Source organism: Tinamus guttatus, unplaced genomic scaffold (assembly GCF_059628265.1).
Source record: "Tinamus guttatus ecotype Peru unplaced genomic scaffold, ASM5962826v1 Tinamus_guttatus_pri_ptg000240l, whole genome shotgun sequence".
Lineage (NCBI taxonomy): Eukaryota > Metazoa > Chordata > Aves > Tinamiformes > Tinamidae > Tinamus > Tinamus guttatus.
Window position 1 is genome coordinate 13,324,572 of NW_028288774.1, and position 24,317 is coordinate 13,348,888.

General features: G+C 36.6%; 1 protein-coding gene across 1 annotated transcript in view; it reads left to right on the forward strand.

The window, feature by feature from the left end:
• The window catches only part of ELP4 (elongator acetyltransferase complex subunit 4), a 123,141-nt gene that overhangs the window by 38,009 nt on the left and 60,815 nt on the right, over positions 1-24,317 (forward strand). Inside the window, exons 7-9 of the mRNA XM_010226643.2 lie at positions 4,633-4,821; positions 17,867-17,975; positions 20,832-20,938. Coding sequence (XP_010224945.2) covers positions 4,633-4,821; positions 17,867-17,975; positions 20,832-20,938 — 405 coding nt within the window. The remainder of the gene's footprint in view (positions 1-4,632; positions 4,822-17,866; positions 17,976-20,831; positions 20,939-24,317) is intronic.

Consider the following 24,317-nt stretch of genomic DNA (forward strand, 5'->3'; position numbering starts at 1 on the left):
ACATTCTCAAGACTCTTGAGATTAAACATTTAATTTTGAACATTCATTTTTTTCAATGTTGTGATAGCTGGAGTGAAATTTTTAATGCATTAAATGGTGTGCATCTTTATGTAGCGAGTGTTGAAATGCAATTAAAAAAATAAAAATGCTATTTGAACCTGCATATCAAAACAGTTTCCCAGAGTTTTAAGGATCTCTTCAATATTCATAAGCCATAGAGTAGGTAATAAAAGCATTTTAAGTGTGAAAAAGGTAGGATAAAAATCGTTTGTATTTGAGCTGTGCTCAATCTGCTCTTCCATGTCATATGCAATAGTATGTGACTCCACTGGTCACATTTGGCCCCCTCCACGCTGCAGTAACCATGGCAACAGGCATGTCACAGTGGCTGGCACCGTGCGGAGCCGGTGACACCACCACAGGCCCCGCACAAGGGGAGCGGGTGCCCTGCGACGCTGCAGCCAGCGGAGCACCCACTGCCCACCCGGTTCGCCCCGCGAGACGGAGCTCATGGGGCTCTGGCACCGTGGGACACGCCAGAGAGGGGTCTGTATATGTAAGACCAAATAGGGACGGGTCAACGCTGACATTATTGGTGTTTTGCTGCACGCGAGCAAGAATTAGTCATCACGTATTTGCTGTAATGGCTCGTGGTTGCAAAACATCCTATTAGTGCAAAGCATCCAGAGTTAAACATTTAAATCTGTACGTTTGCTCAAAGTTATACCAAATAAAGTGTATATGTTTTGAGGTGAAGCTTGACAAGTTTGAAAAAGCTGTCTTATCTATATAAAGAGCCATGGGGACTTACGTAGCTGTCCCTGTTCCAAGGAAGATAATGCATGTGACTTCCTGGGAGCATTGTTTGGGGCATTATGTTCTGGGTTTTTTTTAAGGCTATCTCTTCTCATGCATCATCTGTCCTCACATAATCAAATTTTTGACATGTAAAAGTTGTATATAAGATGCAACCCTAGAATAGGTCCCAGGCTGAATGTAGTTATGGCCCAGACTCTGTTTTGGATCTCTTAATCTCTCAAATAGCAGGAAATTTGTGTCTTTCTGCTCCCATATGTCCTCTAGCTCGTGCCATTCAGGCTTTGTTTTTCATTCTGTGAAGTACCAACCTTAAAGAGTTGCTGGTCTTTACTGTTTGTCGTTCACGGGGTCTGGATTTGAAGGAAAAGTTTGGCCTGGTTGGTAAAAACCTTTGGATGTTTTTGGCTACTTTCACATCAGCATACGATAATACTTAGGCTTACAAGTCCTTTTCTCTTGGCTCCCCTTTATGTGCCTTTCTGTCCTTTTAATACCAACATTTTAAGGGGAGTCTGGAAGAAAGTGAAGAGCATGTGATTTAGCCCAGCTGCCAGTAGTTTCTACTGGTGTGGGGAGCTGAGTGAAAGCTATGTTACAGGTTTAATGGGCCTCTCATAAAACAATCGGGTATCTCTAGTGCCAAATATGTTTGGTTAACATTAGTGGGTTTTTTATAGGATCTTCCACCATCTGGACACCCTAGACAAATACTTTTTGACTGTCCTTCATTGCACTGTGGCTCCAGGACAGCAATTCATGCTCTTGGTATTAGGCTGAGCCCCACAAAATAATTTGGTTGAAGTTGATCAAAGCAGTAACTTGTTTGCTGGCACTGCCTTTAACAGCTTTGTCAAGGACTCTTTGGAAATTCAGGGTCTGAATCACCTATAACTTACAAATACAAGCTTTGCTTCTGCAGCATTTTCTAAATGTCCCATTAACTATCTGCTGCTGATCAGTTTCCTTTAGATATCCTTTAGATATATGGTTAATATATCAGTTATGGAAGAAACAGTTTGGGGCCCTGTGAGGGTGAATAGACCTGAATAGCCCTGACAGTTACCCTCAGAGAAATTCAGTTACTGACTGAAAAAAGATAAAAAGGACTTCTGATATTGTCACAACTTGATCTTTCCCAACTCTGATAAACATGATAATGCAAAGCAAGCATCTCTCACCCTTTAAGCAATGAGAGCTGATTTTATTATCATAAATCTGTTTTGCCTCTGTTTATGACTTTCTCTTTTTGTTGTTCCTTGAGGAAAAAATATTTTTGCCGCACAAAAGAGGTTAAAGAAACTTTGTTCAGAGTAACTACGTTGTGTTTATATATGGTTGTGCTTATTATGGAGCGCTGGCACATTCTATCTGTACTGTATAGTGGATAATGTGAATAAAGTATCCACTCCACTTCTTTCAATGCCTGTTTCTTGTAGCATTGTTTAAACACATCTGTAAGTGCCTAGATTGGTAAATCTACTTAAAGAATATTAGATTTTGCTTATCCAGTTAAATATTCTAGCCTAGCTAGTACCGGGCAAACAAGTCTAATTTTGTCTTATTTTCCTGTACTGTTCTCTTAATTCTTATACCATACTTCAAATACGTAAAGCCTATAAAGCCTAAGAGACTACAGAATGTAGCAGAAGGCATGTTGCTTTCAGAGCAATTGTATAAGAGCAGGCAGATGAGTTCTCCAAGTGAGCCCTGGGAGACAGAGGAGCAGAGAAGCAACCGTGTGGTGCTTGCTGAGCTGCCCAACTGGGGCTCTGTCTGCCCAAAACGGCCAAGGAGGCCTTGACAAGAGCGGTGGTTGGACCTCTCCTGTGAGCAGAGCAGCTGGGCTCGAGCTGCCCTTGGTTCCAGCTGCACTGCAGCATGGGGGAACGGGGATCTGTCTCAGAGCTCTCCATTGTAATGAGAAGTACCCTGTGAGTTGGTATTTTTGTAAGCTAATATTTTACATAGAAAACTTAGGTAACTATGCAGGAAGATGATGTTGGAGAGATCGACTGACATCTTTCATTTCAGTGGAAAAAATAATAGAAAATTAAGAGAATAATTCCTTTGTATGTAACTTAAGAAACATCTGGGAACGTGTTTATTTGTGTGGATGCAAAGCATATTAACATTTTTCTTCTAGTGAATATGAAAAATAACTTTATCTGGCACCTTTTTCCCTTCCAGCTCACTGCTGTGCAAAAAAAAAAATGAATTTGGATTTTATTACCTCTTGTAACTTCATAAGATAGACTTGAAATCTGAAAGACACATTTTATAAAAAGAATTGTATTTGCTAGTTCTCCATGTAAGATGTTGGCCTGTGCCAGCCCTCCCAAGTACAGCCAGCCCAGCTCACCACCGCTCTGCTTGGTTCCCATCAGTGTGCCAGCAGAAGCACTTGTGTGGCTGTAGCTGTGTCAGCAAAAGCTTAGGTTTTCTCATTTGACATGAGATGGTTTAACTGTGCTGAGAAAAATCCTTTTATTGGTTTTGCAGACAGAGCAATACAGGTAAGCTGTGGGTATGCTGTGAACAGGTGGCTTAAGATTAGTATGAGACAGTGAAAACAACAGGGGAAATATTTTCCCCCTTATTTGTCTTATTTCACCATTTGTTCTTTCCCTTGCAGAAGTCCAACTACAATGTGCTTTTAATATAAACCGTCAGTAAAAAGAATATTTGCCCTTTAGCTTTTAGAATATATCGGTGTTGTACCCATGAACTGTGTGAGAAGTGCTCTCTTATCTGGTTGTTACTTTAAATAGTAACACTGAAACCTAAGCAAGTATTGATCACTTTCTACAAGAAAACTTTCAACAGCAGTACTTACTATTTTTTCTCTCTGCTGTTGATAGCAAATACACTTAAAATTTTTCCACATTACCAGGAAAAATCATATCAAATTAGCCAAAATGAGATTTATGTTCATGAGAGATGACAGTTGAGTTTGCATAGACAAATCGCAGCTCTGACTTCCTAGTCTGCCCCATCAGAACTGGGGCTTGATCTCAGGCACTGCTGTGTTGGCCGCAGTCCTGACAGCGGAGCACAGGGCAGCACACAGTCTTTAGGTAATATAAGGCCATTTAGGAATTTATAAGCTAAAAGATTAAATTCTAGTACCCAGTATCTAATAGAGATTCAGAAATAATGGTATCAAGGACTTTTTTTCAGAAACAGTCTACCAGTGTCTTTGTGAGGGTTTTTTTGTGATTGCTGTGGACAGACTTTTGTTCATTAGGTGACAGGAGTTGACAGAAACCTGCAAGACGCACAGATATTTATAGGCTCTTCTGAAACGGGGACACGGGCATGCATCAGGAAGGAAGGCCAGCAGCCAGGTCATGGTGCAGGAGCAGGAAAAGTGAAAGGAAAGTGAACAGGTAGAAAGGTCAGGATATAGAAATGCACGGTGAGAAAGCTAAAAATAGAGCGAAGAATTATAGCTGTGTTTGTGTTACTCAGGGGCTTCCAACCTTAAAGGATTTGAGGAATAAAAGATTATTTTACATGTTTATCTAAGGTTATGATTGAGAAGGTAAGGGATATGAAAGCATAATTTTCCCTTGTGTTTTCAATCCAGGTATATTTACGGAAAAAAATGCAAATTAGTTTGCCTTATTTCCATGCTGTCTGTTGCCCTTGCTAAACTATCATAGCATGTTACTGATCATTGTGAAATATATGCCATTGCAGTTGTAATTTTTATCAAGATCCTCTAAGATTAAGCTATGGTAACTTAACTTATTTAAGTATTATGCATTTTCTCTCACTGCTTGAAAAATAAGTAGTTTTTCTGTTTTTCAACAGAAAAAACAAAAAAATATTTTGCGCATAGGAATTCAGAGTCTGGGTTCCATGTTGTGGGGCGATGACATTTCTTGCACCGATAATCCCGAAGACGCTCACAGCCTTACAAAATTTCTCTATGTTCTCCGTGGCCTCCTCAGAAAATCCTTGTCGGCCTGCATCATCACAGTACCTGCTCACCTCATCCAGGTAGGAATGCTGTCTTGGCTCTCTTATACAAGTGAACAAAAGTTCATGAATATGCTAAGGAAAAAAAAAAAACGATTTTTGATATTCTGCAAAATTTTTGTGTTCCTAAGGGTAAACAACTCTGTGTTCTTTCTATACTCTTGATGGACAGTTTTGTCCTGCCAAATATTTAGGACCTAAACATAAAGTCAGTTTAGGTACAGTTGTTCCCTCTGTGGATCTTAATCTGTTTTGGTTTTTAGGGGTTTTTTGTTTGTTTGTTTTGGTTTTCTGAAGTTTTAGTCTCTCTCAAAAAAACAAAAATATTTTAAAATAAAAATAAAACAGAGAGAATTCTTTAATTTTTAACAGCCAACATCCTCACCTACTTCTCCACTGGCTTCAGAATGCAGTTTGGAGACTCAATAGAAGATGATTTTACTCCCCTGTCTTAAATTGTCATGTTCATCGTGATGATGACTAATATTGTCTATAAAGCCAGGAGCTGAGAGGCACAGGTTTATTGTTCAGTTCAGACATGCCACTTTGTTAAGACCAGGGATAAGACAGTTATGGTGTGGGAATAATTTTCCCAACATTAAAATCAAAAGCTTCTAAAAGCAGCTTTCCTGAGAGTATTCAGAGTTTAAAATTCATCTTTTTGAGATCAATTTTCATAGTAAAAGGAAGAATGTAGTGGTAGTGTCATTTATAAAAGTAAAAATTGTTCACAATGAACAGAGAATCTATGATTTTAGCTACTGATTATAAGAAAGTATTGGATGAAACCTCATATTATGCCAAATCTTTTATAGTATCTCATTATCTTCACTTATGTATTGCATTTTATAAAGATCCTTGAAAATCTGTACATATTATTTATCTAGATAGCCCTGGTGTACTGCTAAGATAGAGAGGAACTTGATTTTCTTTACCATTGGGATCCAAAGTGAATATTGCTGTTGAAAATATCTTTTGGGGCAAAATTCAATCTCCTTGCTTAACCATTTTTAATAGAAGCTGATGCTTTTCCTTCAGAAAAGTTGATAGTAAAATTTAATGCAATTATTATAACTTGTGAAGGTATAACTAGCATGTGCCTCTCTACTGACTGCAGTTACCTATCTGTAACTGGAACATACAGTCTGCTTCATTGTGTTCTTACTAGTAAATTATGTCGGTAAGAGGTGAGCATGTTTTAAAGAACCATTCTAGATTTGTCCCTTGAGCAAGTTTCTAGGGGAAAAAAAGAAGACTAAAGGACAAAGTTCTGTTTGTCTCGAACTTTTTTTTTTTCAATTCCATATAAATCAATTCCAGTCGAGTTAGGGTTGAAATTAGTTTTTTAATATAACTTTTATTTTTGGATTCTAGCAGGATTGTCCTATGGTGCTAGAATATTCCGAAGGGGGGGAGGAAAAAAAAAAAAAAAAAAAGATTTCCAGAATCTTTGCTTAGCAGCATTAAACAAATGAGAGCATTAAGTATTTTGTTGAAATTGTTCTACCTCATGTATCCTTCCTTAAGCACTAAGCTATGTCGAGAACTGTCATTAGGAGGAGCAAAGCTGCTGGAGGGTTCCTTATACCCCCCATTACTGGGTTCCCAGAGCCCTGCTGTGTAGTTGTTCGGCTCTCCGAGAAGCCTGTTAAAGAGCCCCTGAGAGCCTGTGTCCAGCCCTCCGCGTTAATAGTTAATTGGTGAGGATGGCAAGATGAGAGGACAGCCGAACATGTGCGCGCCCCGGCTCAAGCCGGAGACAGACCTTGCCTTATAATAACAGCAGCTGCTCACATTCTCACAGCCCAGCCACTCGCCATTCTGCTGCTGAGGTTTCTTACTGGATTAAAAAAAAGGAAAGAAAATATCTTTTCTTTGCGAGAGAATGAGGGGAGGGGTTTTGTTGTATTTTTTCAAGTGCATTTCTGCATATGTGTTTAATTTGATCAAAAAGTAAGTTCTAGCATATCCTTTCTCTGTGGAATCTTAAAGGACACTGAAGGCACAGAAAATGCATGCAATTTTTTTCTGTAAGCGGAGTAAATTTCACACTTACTCCCTAACCAAATCTTTCTATATCTGCTACACTCTTTTGCTTCCCAGTGGTTTTAATGAGTTGTTCCGCAAGCAAAGTCTTTAGATGGGTAATTTCCATGAAACTAAACTTAAATTCAAAGCCCAAATGTCATCAATATTTTATGTCCATACTAGGAGCATACATGCACAAAAATAGTTGTTACATGCTTTATCTTGAAGTACTTTTTAGTACTAACCCATGTCTTGTTTCTGACAGCCACGAGTGCTACTTACATTGGTGAAGAAGCAGTGTGTGTATACTTAGATACACAAACAAACACACACGCATATAAACTTGAACTCTCAATAGATGAAGATTGTTTCCTCCTATTTCCCACATTCTAATGTTTCTGCTCTCTTTGATCACTTATCAACATTGAACAGTGATTTTGTTCTTCATGCTTTTCTGTCTGTAATACATATCCGCCAATGTTTTGGAATAGCTCTAATATTATTCCAGCTATTCATTCTTTTGGAATTAATAATTTTGAATTGCATCTGTTAGAATATGATGCTCTTTCACCCACTTGGATGGGACACTGAATGCTGTCACAGCCTTCTCTAAGGCTGAATGTTGGTTAAGACACAAGGCGCAAATTATAAAGAGTCTGGTTGTATACAGAAGTGTTTCAGAATATTATGAAGAAGTTTTAGTCCAAAACATGTTCTTTATATTTTCTTGATGACATCTCTAGTATAAAAAGTGCACAGGAGAAAATTATTTGCTCATCTAAAATAAAATCAGGAATGTAGAAGCGGATTTCAAGGATTTCACTGAAAACTTATCCAATTATAAAATTTATGCACATGATGTGTGACAAGTTTTACTTGATTGATATTTTCTACTGATTGAACGTACTCTTATCTTACCCTGTCTGTCAGGTGATAAATATTGAGATACTTATGAATGTGATTAAAATAGTTGATGGAAGGTTATTTTTCAAGTCTTTCTACCGCCTCTTGAAAATGCATTGTGCCTATAAAATGAGATTGTGCCTTTAAAAAGGGAAAAATGCTTCCATTTTTTTAAACTAAGCATGAGCAACATGATGATAGATTTGTTATTACACTTTCCACATTTAAGAAATCTTATAAAAACAAACAAGAGCTATTTTTCCTATATTTTGATACTCTGATAATTTTAATACCCAATTGAAAATTTTTGTGCTATAGCATGTGACCTAAAGGACTTCAGTATCACTGCTGGATATTTGCAAAGCACTAAATTAGAATTTCAGATATTTCCCATTTTTCTTTTTTCTTACTTAAAATCACTAATCGTACTTAAAATATGCACAATAATGTTGTAATATTAGACATAATTATAGCTCTAATGTTATTCCACATTTGTATTTACTGAAAGAAAGCCCATCTCTTACATTGAAGCCATCCTTTATTTTTGAATGTGAAGCTTTGTTACTGGTAAGGGCTAACAACTGTATTTGTCAGCATGTACCAAGGGAAATTAATTAACTAATGAAAAGTCAGTATGAATAAGCCTAGCTACAGAACTTCTCCTCAGAGTCTGACGTTCTGTTTAGCAAGGTATTTTCAGTATTTCATCCAATGTGTTTAAAAATTCATTTCCTACAATATTAATGCTTTGATGCTCTGAATTCACTGACATGTATTGAGTAACTGTATGTTTCGGTGTAGAAAAAATTAGACACAAACCTTTTCACATCCATAGGCTTTTGTGTTCACACCGAGTAATTTAGCGACTAAACTCAAAGTCAAGCTATAGATGGCTTGAGAATCCATTGCTACTATACGATTATGAGATGTCAACTCCCAAAGCTTGTGAATTTCTCACAGTTTGAAATCTTTATTCCTTCGACAAGAGCTAGGAATAATTGCATGCCTTGGACCTCTAAGTTCTCAGAGTTCACAAGTGTAAAATGCTGAATAACTTTCAGATGCGTTTGATGATACAGTCATTATATACGAATTTGTATCAAGATCAAGTGTCATGTAGCTTATCACAGTTAAGCTCTGAAATCCTCTGCAAGATAGCAAGTATGAAGATGAAATTGTCCTTATGTTTTCCCAAATTGGCATTTTTCAGCTCGCTTTTTAATACATACACAATCACACATGGAAAATCTAGCTTAGCAGCCACATAAAGAAAAACAGAACCAAAAGTTTCTGACAGTGTGTAAAAGTGTACCATTTAAAGTGTAACTGTGTGACAGTAAATTGTGTTTTTGATTTCTGTTGTTATATACAAAATTTGCTAATCAAGTTGCAAAAGAAATTGAAATATTTTACTGTTTAAGAAAACAAGTTTATAGTTGCTCAGAGGCTGTGTTTTTGCCTTACCATTTCTGATTTGGTAACCACTACCAATTTAAAAAACAAATGGTGTGTACGTGTGAAACTCTTTACACCCCTCTAGTAATTGGCCTTCACTTGACTTAGCTTGATTATGATAAGATAGTCACATTAAATGTTAAAATAGCATGCTTGTAACAGCATTCTTATTTCAATATATTATCCTTTATAGAGGGAGATAATATTTGCATCTTTATTACCACCTCCTCGGTAACCTGTTTTTCAGACAAAAAAAATCACTCTTCCAAAATCATTGTTTTTGGAAGTTAAGGAGTATATGCAACATGGCTCTGTTTTGTTTTACATTTTATCCATGTAATTTGTAAATACCCACCTGAAAACATTAAAAATCAGCTAAGATTTAGAACCAAGTCTCTCTGCTGCAATATTAGATCTAAACAGTTAAATATCCCATCACAGTATGGAGATAGTCATCTGTTCAAGCATATGGAAGCTTTTGGCTACTGGACTAAGTAGTTAATATAATGCCCAGTGTCCAGACATGGACCCAACTGTTATGGAAGCAGACGGAAGAGGCTCATGTTTTGAGCCCATTTGGACAGCGATAAGTAAAAATTAGAAACATGGCTTTAAGCAGTGCGGGACAATGTAGTTACCACCGTAAGCAAGGAATTCTCCTAGCGCGTGGCAGTACGGTAGCTTCTCTGAAGCAAAAATAGTTTTTTCATAAGTTCTTCCCAAAAATGTCTCAACAGTGTTGCAATAAATATGAAATAAATGAATAAATAATAATAAATAATAAATGAAATATTTTACTTTGTTCTGAAATATTTATTTATATTTTTAAACTGTTGTTGTTTAAATCATTGCATATATATATATTTCCTGTCTTAAATGGCCTCCAAATAACTGAATATTGCGTTCATAAAGACATTTTTATATGAACTTTTGATGTTGAAAAACCCTGAAATTTCAGAATCCAGTTTTAAATCCTTGTGTTTAGGCCTGCTCTATTAATTACAATATAATCATAATAAAAAGGAATACTGCATCTTTAATGATGTTTTTGTGCCTGTGTAGTTAAGCTTTAATGCTAAGGGGCAGGAGAAAAAAAAAAAAAAAAAGATTAAATTAGCCTTGTAACCTCTTTCTCTTCCAGACTGATGATGGAAAATAAAAGCTCTTAGCCGCAGAATGTAACACTTAGAATTAATATTTAATTAGACCAGCAAATTGTACACCGTGGCTGAAAGCTTCCAAAGAGTTGTTAGTGCCACAATTGACCTACAAGTTTAATAATAACTCACTTCTAGGAGCAAGTGCCAGTTCAGCATAGTGGAGCCACTGTAAGGAAGTCCTGGGAGATTAAAATCAGCAAAGCAACTGGCAGGCGAGGATGCCTGGGCTGGAGCCTTCTGGAAAGGCAGGAGCTGGAGGAGCTCCGCAGCCAGCGCTCCGGTGAGAGCAGCGGGCAAGAACGCTCAGCCCTCCTGCCCTGGGAGCTGCTGGTTGGAGGCCAAAACCCTACAGCAGATTTTTTTTCCAAAGGGTTCTTATGGCAGCTATTAATTCATAGCACAAATCAAGTAATGAGGGACTTCTCCGTGGGTTTTAATTTGGTTTCAGTGCAAATGTTGTCTCTGGCCTCCCTGGTTGAGACCTGGGTGGAAGAGCAGGGCTTTTCTGCCTGATGTGCCGTCGTGCACGGCTGTTTTTGTGTATTTAGCTTTCCTTTTATATGATCTCATTGCTACCTAACATAATTCTTAATGTAGTATCAGGTGGTGAACAATATATACTAATATTATGAAATATGTAAATGAAATATAAAATGCATAGGCGATTTAAATACATTTTCTCAGGTAAACAGATTCATTTTGACCTTTGCTTTGTGAACGATTAAAATGCCAAATGAGCAACTTTACCATTAGGTAAGTGCCTGTGCCTTAATCCTGTGACAAATGATTCTAGTGAAATAGGGCACCATAAGTTCAAAAATGTGCAAACACACAGCAACAGACTGAGGAAGGAACATTCTGCATTATTTATCGGCCAGAGGGTAAATAATTAAAGAAATGCCTACTCATTAGTTAAAAATTAAAGCAGGTGAGGGCCTTGCCAGCAGAGGGAGCAGTCAAGTCTTTTGTTCTGCTCTGTCCCTTCCAGCCTCCCCAGCCTTTCCACCCCACCTCTGCCTTTTGCCCTGCCACTTTCCCATCTGGAGCCAGCCTTGCCAGCCTGCTCCTGGTGACAGCCTATAATTTGACCCTGAATAAGGGATTAGTTTTTAAATGATTTTATATCTTGGAATCTGGCCACTTGATCACAAATGATCAATTAGTTGTTCCATTTGGTGTTTGTGGTCTAGTAAGGGCAATAATAGTGGGGTTCCTTGTGGTCACTTGTGAATAAAATAGATGTCCATGTTTAAAGAATTGAAGTTGCAGGAATAGTTAGCCTGGGTAAACAAACTGCAGTGTTTTTTTTCAGACAAAATTACAAGACACTATTTTTATCTCTCCTTCAAAACCTTTTTATCCTCTTAGCCTTTTTTTTTAATGATGAATAACTGCTGGTAGACTCTTAAGATTTTTGGTTAACCCAGTTAGTCTCAAATAGATTATTTTAGCAGCTTTGTTATGGCTCTGAAATAAGGTTTCAAAATGTGCCATTCATTTTTCAGTCTGTTAGGAAATGGGAGGCAGAAGGGGAAAGCACTGAGCACAGATTCAGCTCAAAAAAGCTCCCCCCCTTACCTTCCTGTTCACCTGTCACCGCTTCCAGCAAGATAACTGGATTTCAGCACCTTGCCTTCCCCATTTGCTCTCCCATATTTTCACCCTTCCACCCAGTATTTCCATGTTACCCTAGAACCCTGGTCTCAGCCTCAAAATGATGACGGTGGCCGGGAATTCACAGAAGAGCCTGCCTGGCTTCCCGGCTTGCTAGTGACTTGCTTCTAACCCTGGGCAGCTCATGTGATGTCTCTGCACTTGCCACCTTGCTTATAAATGGGGAATGTGGTGCTTGCCTGTTCTTTGTAAAGCTCTTGGAGGTCAACAGATGAAAAGTTTTATTTAAACTCTGTAATTTTAGTTTCATTTTCATATGCTTCAGCAGTAACTGTTCCAGACTTTTTTTGCCTGTATCGTTTGAGACAACATTTATTTTACAGAATATCATGACAGCAAACCTTGGTACCCTACAATAATGAATATATATATATAAGTCAGTGAGGTTTGTTGGCATTGTGTTCTTTTTGACCTTAAGTATTAGAAAAGTTCAGGCCATTCATATTTAGTGAAGATACAAAGGCGTTTTTGTGAATGTATAATATTTGTATAATAATTTATAATATTTCATTTGGATTTTCTGACTGTTACTTTCTTAAAAATTATCCAGAATTGTTTAATTAGATACTATATTGTCTACCTTCATCTGAAAAAAATGCTAATAGTAATTAGAGATAATGGTCGCTGAATTCTCATAGCAGCAGCAGCATTTTAAGTGTAAGAGAAGGTAGCCATGGTCAAGTGTTTTGAGGCTTTAAGTTAGAAAAATACTCGTTCTGACTAGCTTCTCATTTGAAGGATTCTGCATTTATACAGACTTCCAGTGCAAATATTATTAAAAAGAAACTTTAACTTTATTATGTTATTAAAAAGAAACAAATCAACCAAAATCTGGAATTAATGCATCATGTAGCCTACCGGCTAACAGATGCTTTGTCACTCCCTTCCCAATATTAGGAGTATGTTGCATCTAATGACCTTCTCATGTCTTTGCTGCATGTCCTTTTGTTGCTTCTGTAACTTAATAATGAAATTATTCAAAGATGCTATTCGCTGCTTGAATTAGCTAATACAGCAATATAAAGTGGTGGATATATAAGCAAATTAACCAAAAGCTATTCTGCAATTTCCCCATGTGAGCAGACATTTATACTTAAGTTCTGTTGCTAAGCTTTAAGTTTGACTAATTGTATAATTTTAGTCTACACAATCTCTGTTTATTACCAATATAGTGCTTTTAGGCAGAGCATGTGTTATATTTTCAGGATTTGTGACTAGTAAAAGACTTAAAAACTGTATCTCTATAAAGTTGATGCAGAGGCTTAATACTTAAATTATTGAGAAGTGACTTGATGTTGACTGGAAAGGTGACTCGTGTTTATTTACCAAAATAAAGTTTAAGGGTAATTCTGGGGTTTTTACTAGTAGTAATAACTGACAAATGGTGATTGATCTTTAAGTAATGTTTCTTAAATATTAATAATTTACCTATTCATTTTAAAATAGATTGAGGTTTAAGTAGTAATAACAAGTGATAAATATTTGTATGTGGTAAAGACATTTCTATGTTGTATGATCATTTCTCAGCAAATATCTAGCGTTATTTCATCTATTGCATGCCCAGTCAGTGTTCCATTACAGTGCGATGTGATAAGGTATATTATAATAGCACTTCAGCTTTACAACAAAGTATAGTAGAGACAAATATAGCCATAACTAACTTGTGAGCTCACTAACTTGTGAACTTGTAACCAAAATGTGCTTTAAATTCAAAACATTCTTATTAAACTTGCTTATAATTACAGGTTTACCCAGCCTGGGCCTTACAATTGTTCATCTAACAGTTTTTGGGGGGGTATTTGACATTTGAGAATGATGACTCTGGTCAATCTAACACTTCTGATAAACCTTGATACAAATGTTTCAATAACTGAGTTCACCTTTAAACGTTGTGTCTACTGCCATTGTTCTTTTTAACATATTTTAGGTAATGAAAGCTATTTTAGGGTTCGCTTTTCCTAGGTGGATGGTTTTATTATCTTTTATTATCTGTATTATCTTTTAACTAAGTGTTTTTAAGAGAAATCAGTGATGGAGTTACTTTACCAAAAGAAAAAGGTTCAAAAGTTGAATATAACCCTATCTGTCAAAAATATGCATATTGTTGTTTGAGAAGAGGCTTCATTGTATAATTCCTAAATTTCTGCTCAGTATATTATGTTTGAGTCTTAACTCAAGCTATTAGAGAAGAAGTGCAAATATGAAATCTGTGACTCTAAAGCTTTATGTATTTGTAGAGGCTTTTTTTCTAGTTAGATTTTACTGTAGTACTGTATGTCTTCTATTTTCTTCTTAAATATTGACTGCCATGTATAGAAAAATTGTTTTAAGTAACTTTTTGTTTGCTCCCTTTATCGCAAAGACTAAGAATGTGAACATTTTCATTAAATAAACTTTGAGGTTTTTAATTCCTTTAGAAACTCAGAAAATAAGGGGAGGATGCATATCTAGGTTTTGTAAAATTTTCGACAGGATTTTAAAGGAGAACGAATAACTGGAGTGTAGAAAGAAATTTTTTTGATGTGTATTCTAGATGAACCAAGATTGATATGATGAGTAGGAGTAATGATAAAACTGTGATATGCAGAAAGTCAGACCAGTAAAAATAAATAGTATTAATTTCAGTATGTAAATCTGAGCATACATAACTATACGCATATTTGTGTTAGTAGAATACCATGCTTTGTAGTTGAACATAAGTTAAAATTTGAACTGCTTTATTTGTAGGTAAGTATTTTAATCATACACAAATGATTATTCATAGCTTCTTTGAATAAATTAGAGGAACAAAGCATTTTTGCAATAAACTCCTTTTCTGAGAAGCTGATAGATGCACCCATATAGTTTCCATTTAAATATCAAACTAGCTAAATGGATTTTTCTTAAGACAACATGTTGAAAGTACCATTTGGTTGAGCCCAAATATTACAATTTTGAGCTTCAAAGAAAATTTCTGTCTAAAACACAACACAAAGGTGTAGAATGGATGCTCAGCCCAGCCTGCACAACAAGGTTTCTACCATGTTGTTAGTTCAGCCAAAATGTAATTTTTCTAACTGATTTAGGAAAGCTGTAGTGCATCTAGCAAGACTGAAAACTTTCCAGGATTGAGTTGTGGGTGTTGGTTTTTATTTATTTATTTTTAATGTAATTTAAAACAATACCTCTCCTAGCTGCCAACAAACTCTTTCCCTGAATCTCCCTGTTCCTGGCTTCCCTCCTAACCATGTCCTGGCTCATCTCCAGAGCTGCCAAGTTTATGCCAGAAGCAGGAGGTAGATTTGTATGGGGCTGGAGGAAGATCTGGAGCTCTGTTGCATTTTCGAGCCCAGATGGGGCAACATGATTTGTGTGTTTATGTCAGGGTGCCATACATCACAACTATCCGGGTGCTGACGTCAGCATCGAGTGCACATTAATGTGCTGAACATTGCAAACTAGAAAATACAAGATAGATATAGATCTGCGACAGCAATGCCACATAAGCAAACATCTCTGTGTTGTGGCAAGTCATTGTGCAAAATATTTCCCAAGATACCCCGCATAAAGCCAGGAGAGTATTTTGACTTAGCGTAAAAGCAGCAACAGAATCAACATAGGCAAAGGGACTGCACGTCAGAAAACAGCTGAAACTAGTCCTGACCTAGGTACTGGTAGGCAAATATTGAATTGCTGTCTCAGCAGCACTGCACTTAATGGCATTCTTCAATTTTTACAGAATTAAGACTAAACAGCAAACATGCTGTTCTTAGGAGTTACAGGACTTAGTGATGAAAATATGTTGATGGTTGGCCTTTTTTTTTTTTTCTATCCATAGCTTTCATAGCCTGTTGATTTTCAGTGCTAGCAAACCAGAAACATTAATAGACAGCAAACATTTTTTCAAATGGTATAATAGTTTTTCTCTGCTAAGAGTTTAAGTTAACTTCCAGAAATCATCAGAATTTATCCATATAACAGTTGTGTTGCTCACCTGTGAGAAGTAACATCTAACAACCTGCAGTGGGCTGGTAAAATAAGGTAACTTCCAATCTATGTGATTGCCCCTGAAGTTATCGATAATGTGACCAAGATGCTCCATTAAAATATAGTATTCTGTCTCTCTGCCTTGAAGGGGAAATGATTTGCAAGTCTGCTTTAATATTTCAGTGGAAGATGTAATTAGGGCACACAGTATCCAAGATTGGTGTCTGATGCGTAGGCAAGGTTGTGTTAGACCTCAGGAAGGAAATTCGGTAGCATAACTTTATTTTACCATAAATTATGAAGTTGCCTTTGTAGATGAAATTGAAGTTCTCAGATTCCAAGGGGATATACCCTTTTGGCCTTGGCACAAATAGTGGCCTTGAAAAGAGATCAGTTCCCAGGATTTATTGCCATCTGGTCCATAAGGTGGGAAAGGGAGGGAGCATAAGGGTGCTGGGCAACGCGTTTATACCTTCCAGCCTGAGCACATTGGTGTGTGCAGAGCAGGCCACAGGTTGCCTTATGTAATGGTCTAAGAAGAGATTGGATCCTTTGCCAACAGGAATAGGAAATGGCCACATTTCATGTCTGCCTTTGGAGGCTTCTTGGTGGCTAGGAGAAGAGGCTAAGTTGTTCAAATGTGGAAATGTGAAAGCAGCTGGTGTTTTGTTCCTTGTTGCAATAAACCCATGTGCCAGTGTAATGTGTAGGCTTTATTAATACATCTTGGGTTGTCCCCCTTATCTCTGGTCCTATTTAATATATAAACTATTATTTATAAAGTAGTTTACTGATATTCTTTGTATGTATTTAAATGGACCTTTCATACAAAGTTGGTCACAGATTATAGAAGTTTATAGAATATACAAAAGGCTTTAAAAAGATATAAAAAATACAAAATTATAACTTAGAGATACAGAGCTAATTCTTCTTATTTTGAGTGGATTTTTTGAAGTGGTTGATCTTGGAATGCTGGGTATTTAAGTAGGTCTACAGAGTCCACAGCCATCCAGAACAAGAGCGTATAAGCTGTACAGGCAGCTTTAGGGTGAGTGCTTCCTGTCTTAAAGGAGTTTTTTGCTTTTAGTGCATTTTGTCTCTTTTGTTTGTTACTTAGTGATGTCATCAAAGTATCATCAGATCATTTTATGCTTGGTTACCTATGAAGATCTCCGTTGTGGTCTTTTAATATTGCTTTCTGTTATATAAAATTAAGTTTAAAATTGTGCAGAAAAATAGCTGATATAAGGCATGTGACAATGCGTTGTTGAACAGGAGATGAATTCACTTATAAATTGCAAATACATTGACACAAGACACTTCTGTTTGGAGCTTCAGGTTCATGTGCTATGTAATGAGGTACTTTTAGAAAGATGATTTCTGAAAAAAAATACTTTGCTTTTACTTTTTAATCAGGTCTTTTCCTATGATGAGCAAAATGAGCAAATGTGTTTGCTTTCTCAAAATATTGGGCATGATGTACCTAAGTGCATTAAAGAAGAAGGTTTCCAGAGCACACAAAAAGCCGGGCATCTGATTCATGACAGAAGTCAATGAAAAGTGCTTAACTACTGCCTGTGTTTCTCATTACCTCTGCAGTGAGCAAATGTGTGTGTTACATTTGGAGAAAGGAGAGAGAAGTAGCTCCGAGTTGGCTTTTTTATGGTTTCTTCATGTCGAGTGTCTGTATTTCTTTAGAATCACATTTCAGAGTTTTTTGGTTTGGTTTTGCTTTTGGAAAAACCTTGGAGATGTTTTCTAGGTATTGATGACCTATTTTTTGTCTTCAGTTTGTCACCGAGAAGACCAAGGTTTACTCCATGAACATTAATTACCTTTTTCATCATATAGGATGTGTATTTTGTTTCCGTGTCTTACAGAATAAAGCAATTATGGAACGTGTAACAAACTTGTCAGATGTGGTAGTTGGTCTTGAATCATTTATTGGCTCTGAGAGAGAAACCAATCCATTATACAAGGATTACCACGGTAAGTACCATCTTTAGCAACGCAAAAAGCCTGCCCTGAGCGTTTCTGGGGCACTTAGCGGCTTTCCCTCCAATTGGAGTATCCGCTATAAAGCAGCTATTGATTTTATTTGTGAATTTACCTCTTAAATTTTTCTCCTTGCTAACCAGTCTTGAGTTAGGGAAATTTTCAGCAAAGTGCATTAGGGCTGCAAAGGCAACATGGCAACTCCTTGCATGTTGTCAGGGCGTATTAGGGAGGCACAGCTCAATCAGACGTGCATCTCACCAGGCAGGCTCTGGGGAATTCGCATGCAGGGGAGGCTTGGCAATCCCCTGACCAGTGAGCTGAACTTGTCATGAAATCAATACTCCTGATCTGCCAAGTTTTAAATAGAGAACATGGAAAAACATAGCTTATATTAAGGCGAATAAACTGCTAAATGATGTAATATGTAAACTTTCCCTGAAAAGAGCATACTGCTCTGCGGTTTTTTGTAACGGCAGTTATACATTTGACGTAATGAATGTGGGTATGTGCAGCATTTAAAATATGAAACTGATTTTCGTGTAAAGACATATAATTTTTTGCAAGCTTTCAAGTGATTGATCTTCAAAACAGGTAGGGGTGTTTAATCTTGTGGTTTGTTTCCCAAAGATTTGGTAAGCTGCTGCAGCAGAACTATTTAAATTTTAAAAGATGAGATTAGAAGTTATACATAGCCCTAGCAGTGAATAACAAGCAGTTTTAGCTAATCCAGCGCGGTGCTCCGAGTGTGCATAAATTACAGCTATTATTATTGTGATACTACTGTAGTTCCATGGAAACCTCTAGTTGAAAGTAAACTGCTTATCCGAAAGCTGCTGTAAACATGTGCGAATGTGGCAGTGTTTTCCATAGCAGAGCATGTGGAAAAAGAGGCAAAGATGGTGCTGAGACACCACTGTCTGTGCAGGCTAGAATTTAATAAATCATAATAAATGAATAATAAATTAATTTTAAAATTAAGTTAAAAATAAAAATATTTTAAATATAAATAATTATTTAAAATTAATAAATTTAAATTTAAATTTAAATTTAAATAAATTTAAATTTAATATAATTTTATTATATTAAATATAATAATAAATTATTATATTTATTTTAAAATAAGTAAATTTAATAATTTCAACCAAATTGTTTTTTGGCTGAGCAAGCGAAGAATATTTGATTATATGAAAAAGGAGGCAGATTAAAAGGAAGCTCTGAACAAAAGCTAGAATAATTTGCCTAATTATCCAATTGTATAAGTGAGATTTGGTGTTTGTTTATGCTAACATAGTTCTGTCATTTTGATACACTTTTTCAAAGTGCTGAAGGGATCCTTCAGGACAACGCGTGTATTTTAACAGATATTTCCTGTTTTGCTGTGGAACTGTATGCTCTCATGATTTTGGTACTACTTACATGGCAATAAATAGCTTTAGAGATATTTCAGGCAAGCTGTATTTAACATTTTAAAAATAGGTAGGTTTTTTAAATGGTTTTAACAGGGTGAATTATTTTTACTTAGAAATATGTATTTAAGATTATTTACTGCAGATGGTAGAAGATTTGGCCATTAGTGAGGAAAAGTTTGATTAAATTATTGCATTCTTCAATTAATCATGCATTAGTAATTTTATTAAGATGTCTGTAAATTTACATGGCTGAAAAGTCAGTAAAATAATAAAAGTGAAAACGGTACAGACAATCTTTAAATAAAATTTATAGAACAATGTTTTTGCATCCCTGTACTATAACTGCTTGCATATCATAGTTACATTTTGAACTCAAAAAAAAAATAGTAGAAGGCATAAGCATGTAATAATATTTTTCTAGTAATTTTGATTTTTATAATTAGTATGTGCATAAATTGTGCTGTGTAAAATCTTCCAATTTTCATAAAAAAAATCTCCTTTTATTCTCCCTTTAAAAAATAAGTAATTCCCTAAATGATACTCTGCCATATTTTCAGTAAGGGCTTTCTTGGTTTTTCACAGCTGCCATTTTCAAGTTAGACATCTTTTCTAAATGTTCTGTATTTCCATTTAGACTCTGCCTTCCTGAATAGCAAATATAGGCCAGTAATTGAGAAGCCCCATAGAATTTTCTTGGTTTTCAGCTGTAGAAATTCACCCTTAGGTTGTTCAGAAGCTATATTAGGCTGCACAAAAACCATCCAGCGTCCTTGTCAGAAAAAATCAGCTTGAGTTTCAGCTGACAGAATGCAGAGCTTGCAGTGTATCTAGTACTGTTACAAAAATCTGAACGGCTATATAAAGCTCTTGCATGCAACAAATGTGTTTCTTTTAGGAAGATAGAGGGGATAAAGCATATCAAAAAGCAGCATCTAAATTGTTATTTTCCACTGGCTTTTTTTAAAATTATTTTCGAGGCACAGCAAAGTTCTCATTAGAGCTTCAGTGGTTATCAGTAACCCATAAGCCTTGTTTTGCTGGCTGCTTACTGGTGCATTTAATAAAATAAAGATCACTCAGTGGTGCCGTGGGCAGCATGCAAGGTGATAGCCATATTTGCTTACTGTAAATACAAGAGAAAATCACACACAAACCGGCTGTAGTTTTGACAAGTATTAAGATCCCTCTTTACATCTGTACTTCTGTACCAAAGTGCAATTAGTTTTCCTCGCACAAGGATTTCTGTTTATCTTATTCTGCTTGATTACTTGAGTATAATCGCACCGTTTGCTTCATTGCTTCTGGTAGTAAGCTCCAGTTTAAAAAGGGGAGGATGAGTGTGTGTAAATATACAGAATTCGGCTGTAAGACTCTTTAATTTATGCATCTGGATGACAGCGTTTTCCTAATTTTTTTTCCTCCTTTTTCTTTTCACAAGGTTTGATTCACGTTCATCAGATTCCTCGGCTTAATTGCTTGATCTGTGATGTGTCAGACACGAAGGACCTTGCTTTTAGATTAAAAAGGAAGCAGTTCACCATTGAGGTAAGAGAAACAGTTTTGTTTCACTATTTAGAACCCAAAAGGTGGAGCTAATCCCATCTCTTATGTTTGGTTTTGTGAAATACATAAAATATGCGTCAGATGTTATTAATTCGTTGCCTTATATTTCTGCTGTTCAGAACAGTTTTAAAAAATATTTGAATATGCCTCCTAATTAAAAATGTCTCATTTGCTGCACTAAATCGCTCTTTTATAAATAGTTTATTTTGTTTTAAAATGTACATAGAAAGTAGGCCACAACCTTCAATAACAAAGCGTGACATGTTTCTAAGGATGTCAGGAGCATATTTAATTAAATGTTAATGAGTTGCTCTTACTTGTGTTAGTGGGTGGGAAAGTAGCTACATGTTATTACCCCGGTAGAGGGATTTTAATGTATAATGCTGCCTAAAATTGTGTGTGGTATGAGGGATAAGTGTCCTTATCAGTATTCAGAAACCATTTTCTTTGCATTACTGAAATCACCTTTCGCTCTTTTATGTCATTTTAAACACAGTATCATTTACACTAATGTCCTTAAGTAAATTTCCTACTAAATTTAAACTTTTTTCTGTGACCTTTATGCAGACAGTCTTGATAGAAGGTGGTAATACAAAAGATGTATTTCGTTTTAATCTTGCTAAGGAGCAAATGAACATAGAACTATTAAGCAATTAGAGCTGATGTATTTATTAACCAAGTAATGCTTGGAGAGGAGAGATGGCTTTTTGGGCAATGTGATAGTCATCGGTACAGTCTGTGCAGAAAAAAAAAATTAACAAAGACATAAAACAGCCAAGCATCCCTGACAAACCATTTTGTTTAATCTTTTTGAGTGAAAAGCTCTTAAGCAGGCCACTTGTCTTAACTGCTTGAAACCATAAAAAGAGAGAATTGCCACCAATAAATTAGCATATTTTTTACTCAATCACCAAATGATGGTCAATGTGCCTTGGCACTGCTTTGGTGTTTGGGACTTCACCCTTAAGTGACCACTTTGGCCCTTTTTTGACCCGCTGCCCTTTTTAGCTGGCCACTTGAGAAGGTAACTTCAGGGTTCCCTCTCTCTCCCCACCCCCCCTTTCACAATTGCAAGTAGCCCTAACCTATAAATCATTGAAAGGGCCCTATCAAGTGACAAATTAAGGTACCCTCCTCCTAATTAATGGTCATCAATGTCCTTAATTATCTAATCCTATTGAGAGTAGTTAATAGTTAATCATGCAGCCAGTTCTTCAAGCAGGTCATCTCTGCATGAGTGCTAGAAGTTTCTCAACTAGAGATCCCCTCTTCAAAAGCCACTTAAAGGCAAATGCAGGAAGGAGGGTTTTGTTTTGTTTTGTTTTTGTTTTTCCCCTAAGAGACTCATTTATCATGGTTTTGGTTTTGCAGAGACTGCGACTAATGAAACCAGGCATTGTGACGTGTTAAACTATTTAACCACTGGATTGTTTTTTGAGCAGTACTTAGCAAGAAAAGCCTTACTTGCTCATGGTTTATTTTAAATACAAGCATGGCATTTACATAACATGCCAAACAGCAAACTCACTATTTTCAGAAATACAGAGAAACATGCACCATAATTTCCCAACAAAGTGAATTCGCATTTGTCTTAGCTAAGTAGAATATTTACGCTTTTTTTTCCCCTCATTATGAATCGTGACAGAGTATGATTTTTCTGCCAGCACTATTTGAGGTTCTATACTGTCATGCAATTTAAAAGAAAGAAGCTAAACTAAACAGGAGGCTCTGCATAAAGAATTCATTAGCCGTGGGACAGAAGTGTTTGCAGAGGGGATGCACTAGAACTCCTGAAACAACCTGCAGCTCTAGAGCTGCCTATATGACCCACTTGAATCCTTTCTTGCTTCAGTGGTCAGTTGGGGCCACTTCTAAATAAGTGACACACACTGATCCTTTTGGATGCATCAGGTCACTGTCCTACTGTGATTTTCCTGTACACATTTCACACATTTCGTGTGTGTGTACGTGTGTGTGTATATATGTAAAACCCCACTTTTACTTCCTTGTACTAGGAGGGACAGGCTACAGCTACAGACTGCAGCAAACAGGTCCTTAAGAAAATGATAATAAGGAAAAATTGAATTAAGAAGGGATGCAAATAGTATCTCTTAATATTGGGTTCTGCAGTTAGGGGAGGAGGAGTCAGCAGGCAGTTTCAGTTCTGGTGGCAAAAACAAAACAGCATAAGAGCACAGGAGAGGGGTTTATATAAAGTGCACCTATATTTAGGACTTGAGAATGTAGCTTCAATGTGCAATGAAAATAATTTGACTACATCACAATTTGGAAAGTATCAGCTTAGTGGGACAAGATTCGGGGTAAGAATGTTGACCTCTGCTCGAAATGTCAAATTGTAATCAAATTACTTGAGAAAAGGGAGAAACCCACCACCAGTGACTTGGAGCAAGAAAACACTGAACCCATCTTTCTTACGTTCCAGTTTTGAGTGTGGGCACTGGAGCCCCTATGGCTGTTCTGGTCTCAGGATTGCTCGCCTATTCAGTAGCTTGTAGTTTGGCCCTCACCACGAAGAAACCTTAGTGTCAAGTCTGGCTTCTCAGTTTTTGTCTTTGTAGGAGGGATGCTACCTGTGGAGTTGTTCAGTTGTTTGAATTGTTCTTGCATTTTCTTCATCAAACTAAGTTGGGTTGAAACGTATTTTAAAGAGTATTTTTTTTTATCTTAAGGGTGAATGTGCTTTTTTATGAATATTTATGAGTATTAACTTTCTGCTTCAAAACATGGGTTGAACTTTTTTAATATTTATGGTAAAAGCTGCAATAGCTAGATGAAGAATTCCCAGGTCTTTACTTGTTAGTTAATAGCAAAATATTACATGTAATATTGCCAGGATAGACCTAACCTACGTGCATACCACTTTAAAGGACACAATTTGGAAGTTAGTCTGTCTAATCCTATTTCTTCCCACTTTGGAATCTTAATTAGAAGGAGATAAAAACCATCATTTGACTAAATTATTGTCTTGAATCTGTAGCAAAAGGTATAATCCGCAATTGGGCCAATTAGTGTACCCCATAGTTAGCTATGCTGAGGCAGGAAACTTGATTAGATCTGACACCAGCCTAGTTCCCACTGTTGTTTTGCCAGGTATGATGGTCAGACTTCAAAGGGCTTGAGGCATCAGCAGGGCAAGGTTTGGAGGCCAGCTTAGGTCCGGTCGTTAATCTCCCTGCTAAAACCACAGCAGCCCTCGCACAAAACAAGCTTACACGACACAATCATGCGGTATTAAAGTTTGGGTTGAGTCATGCCAATTTGCCTTTGATTTTCTGATGATTGACTAAAAGATGGCTACATGACTAGACACATACTGAAAGTTTACTGATTAGGTAAGTTC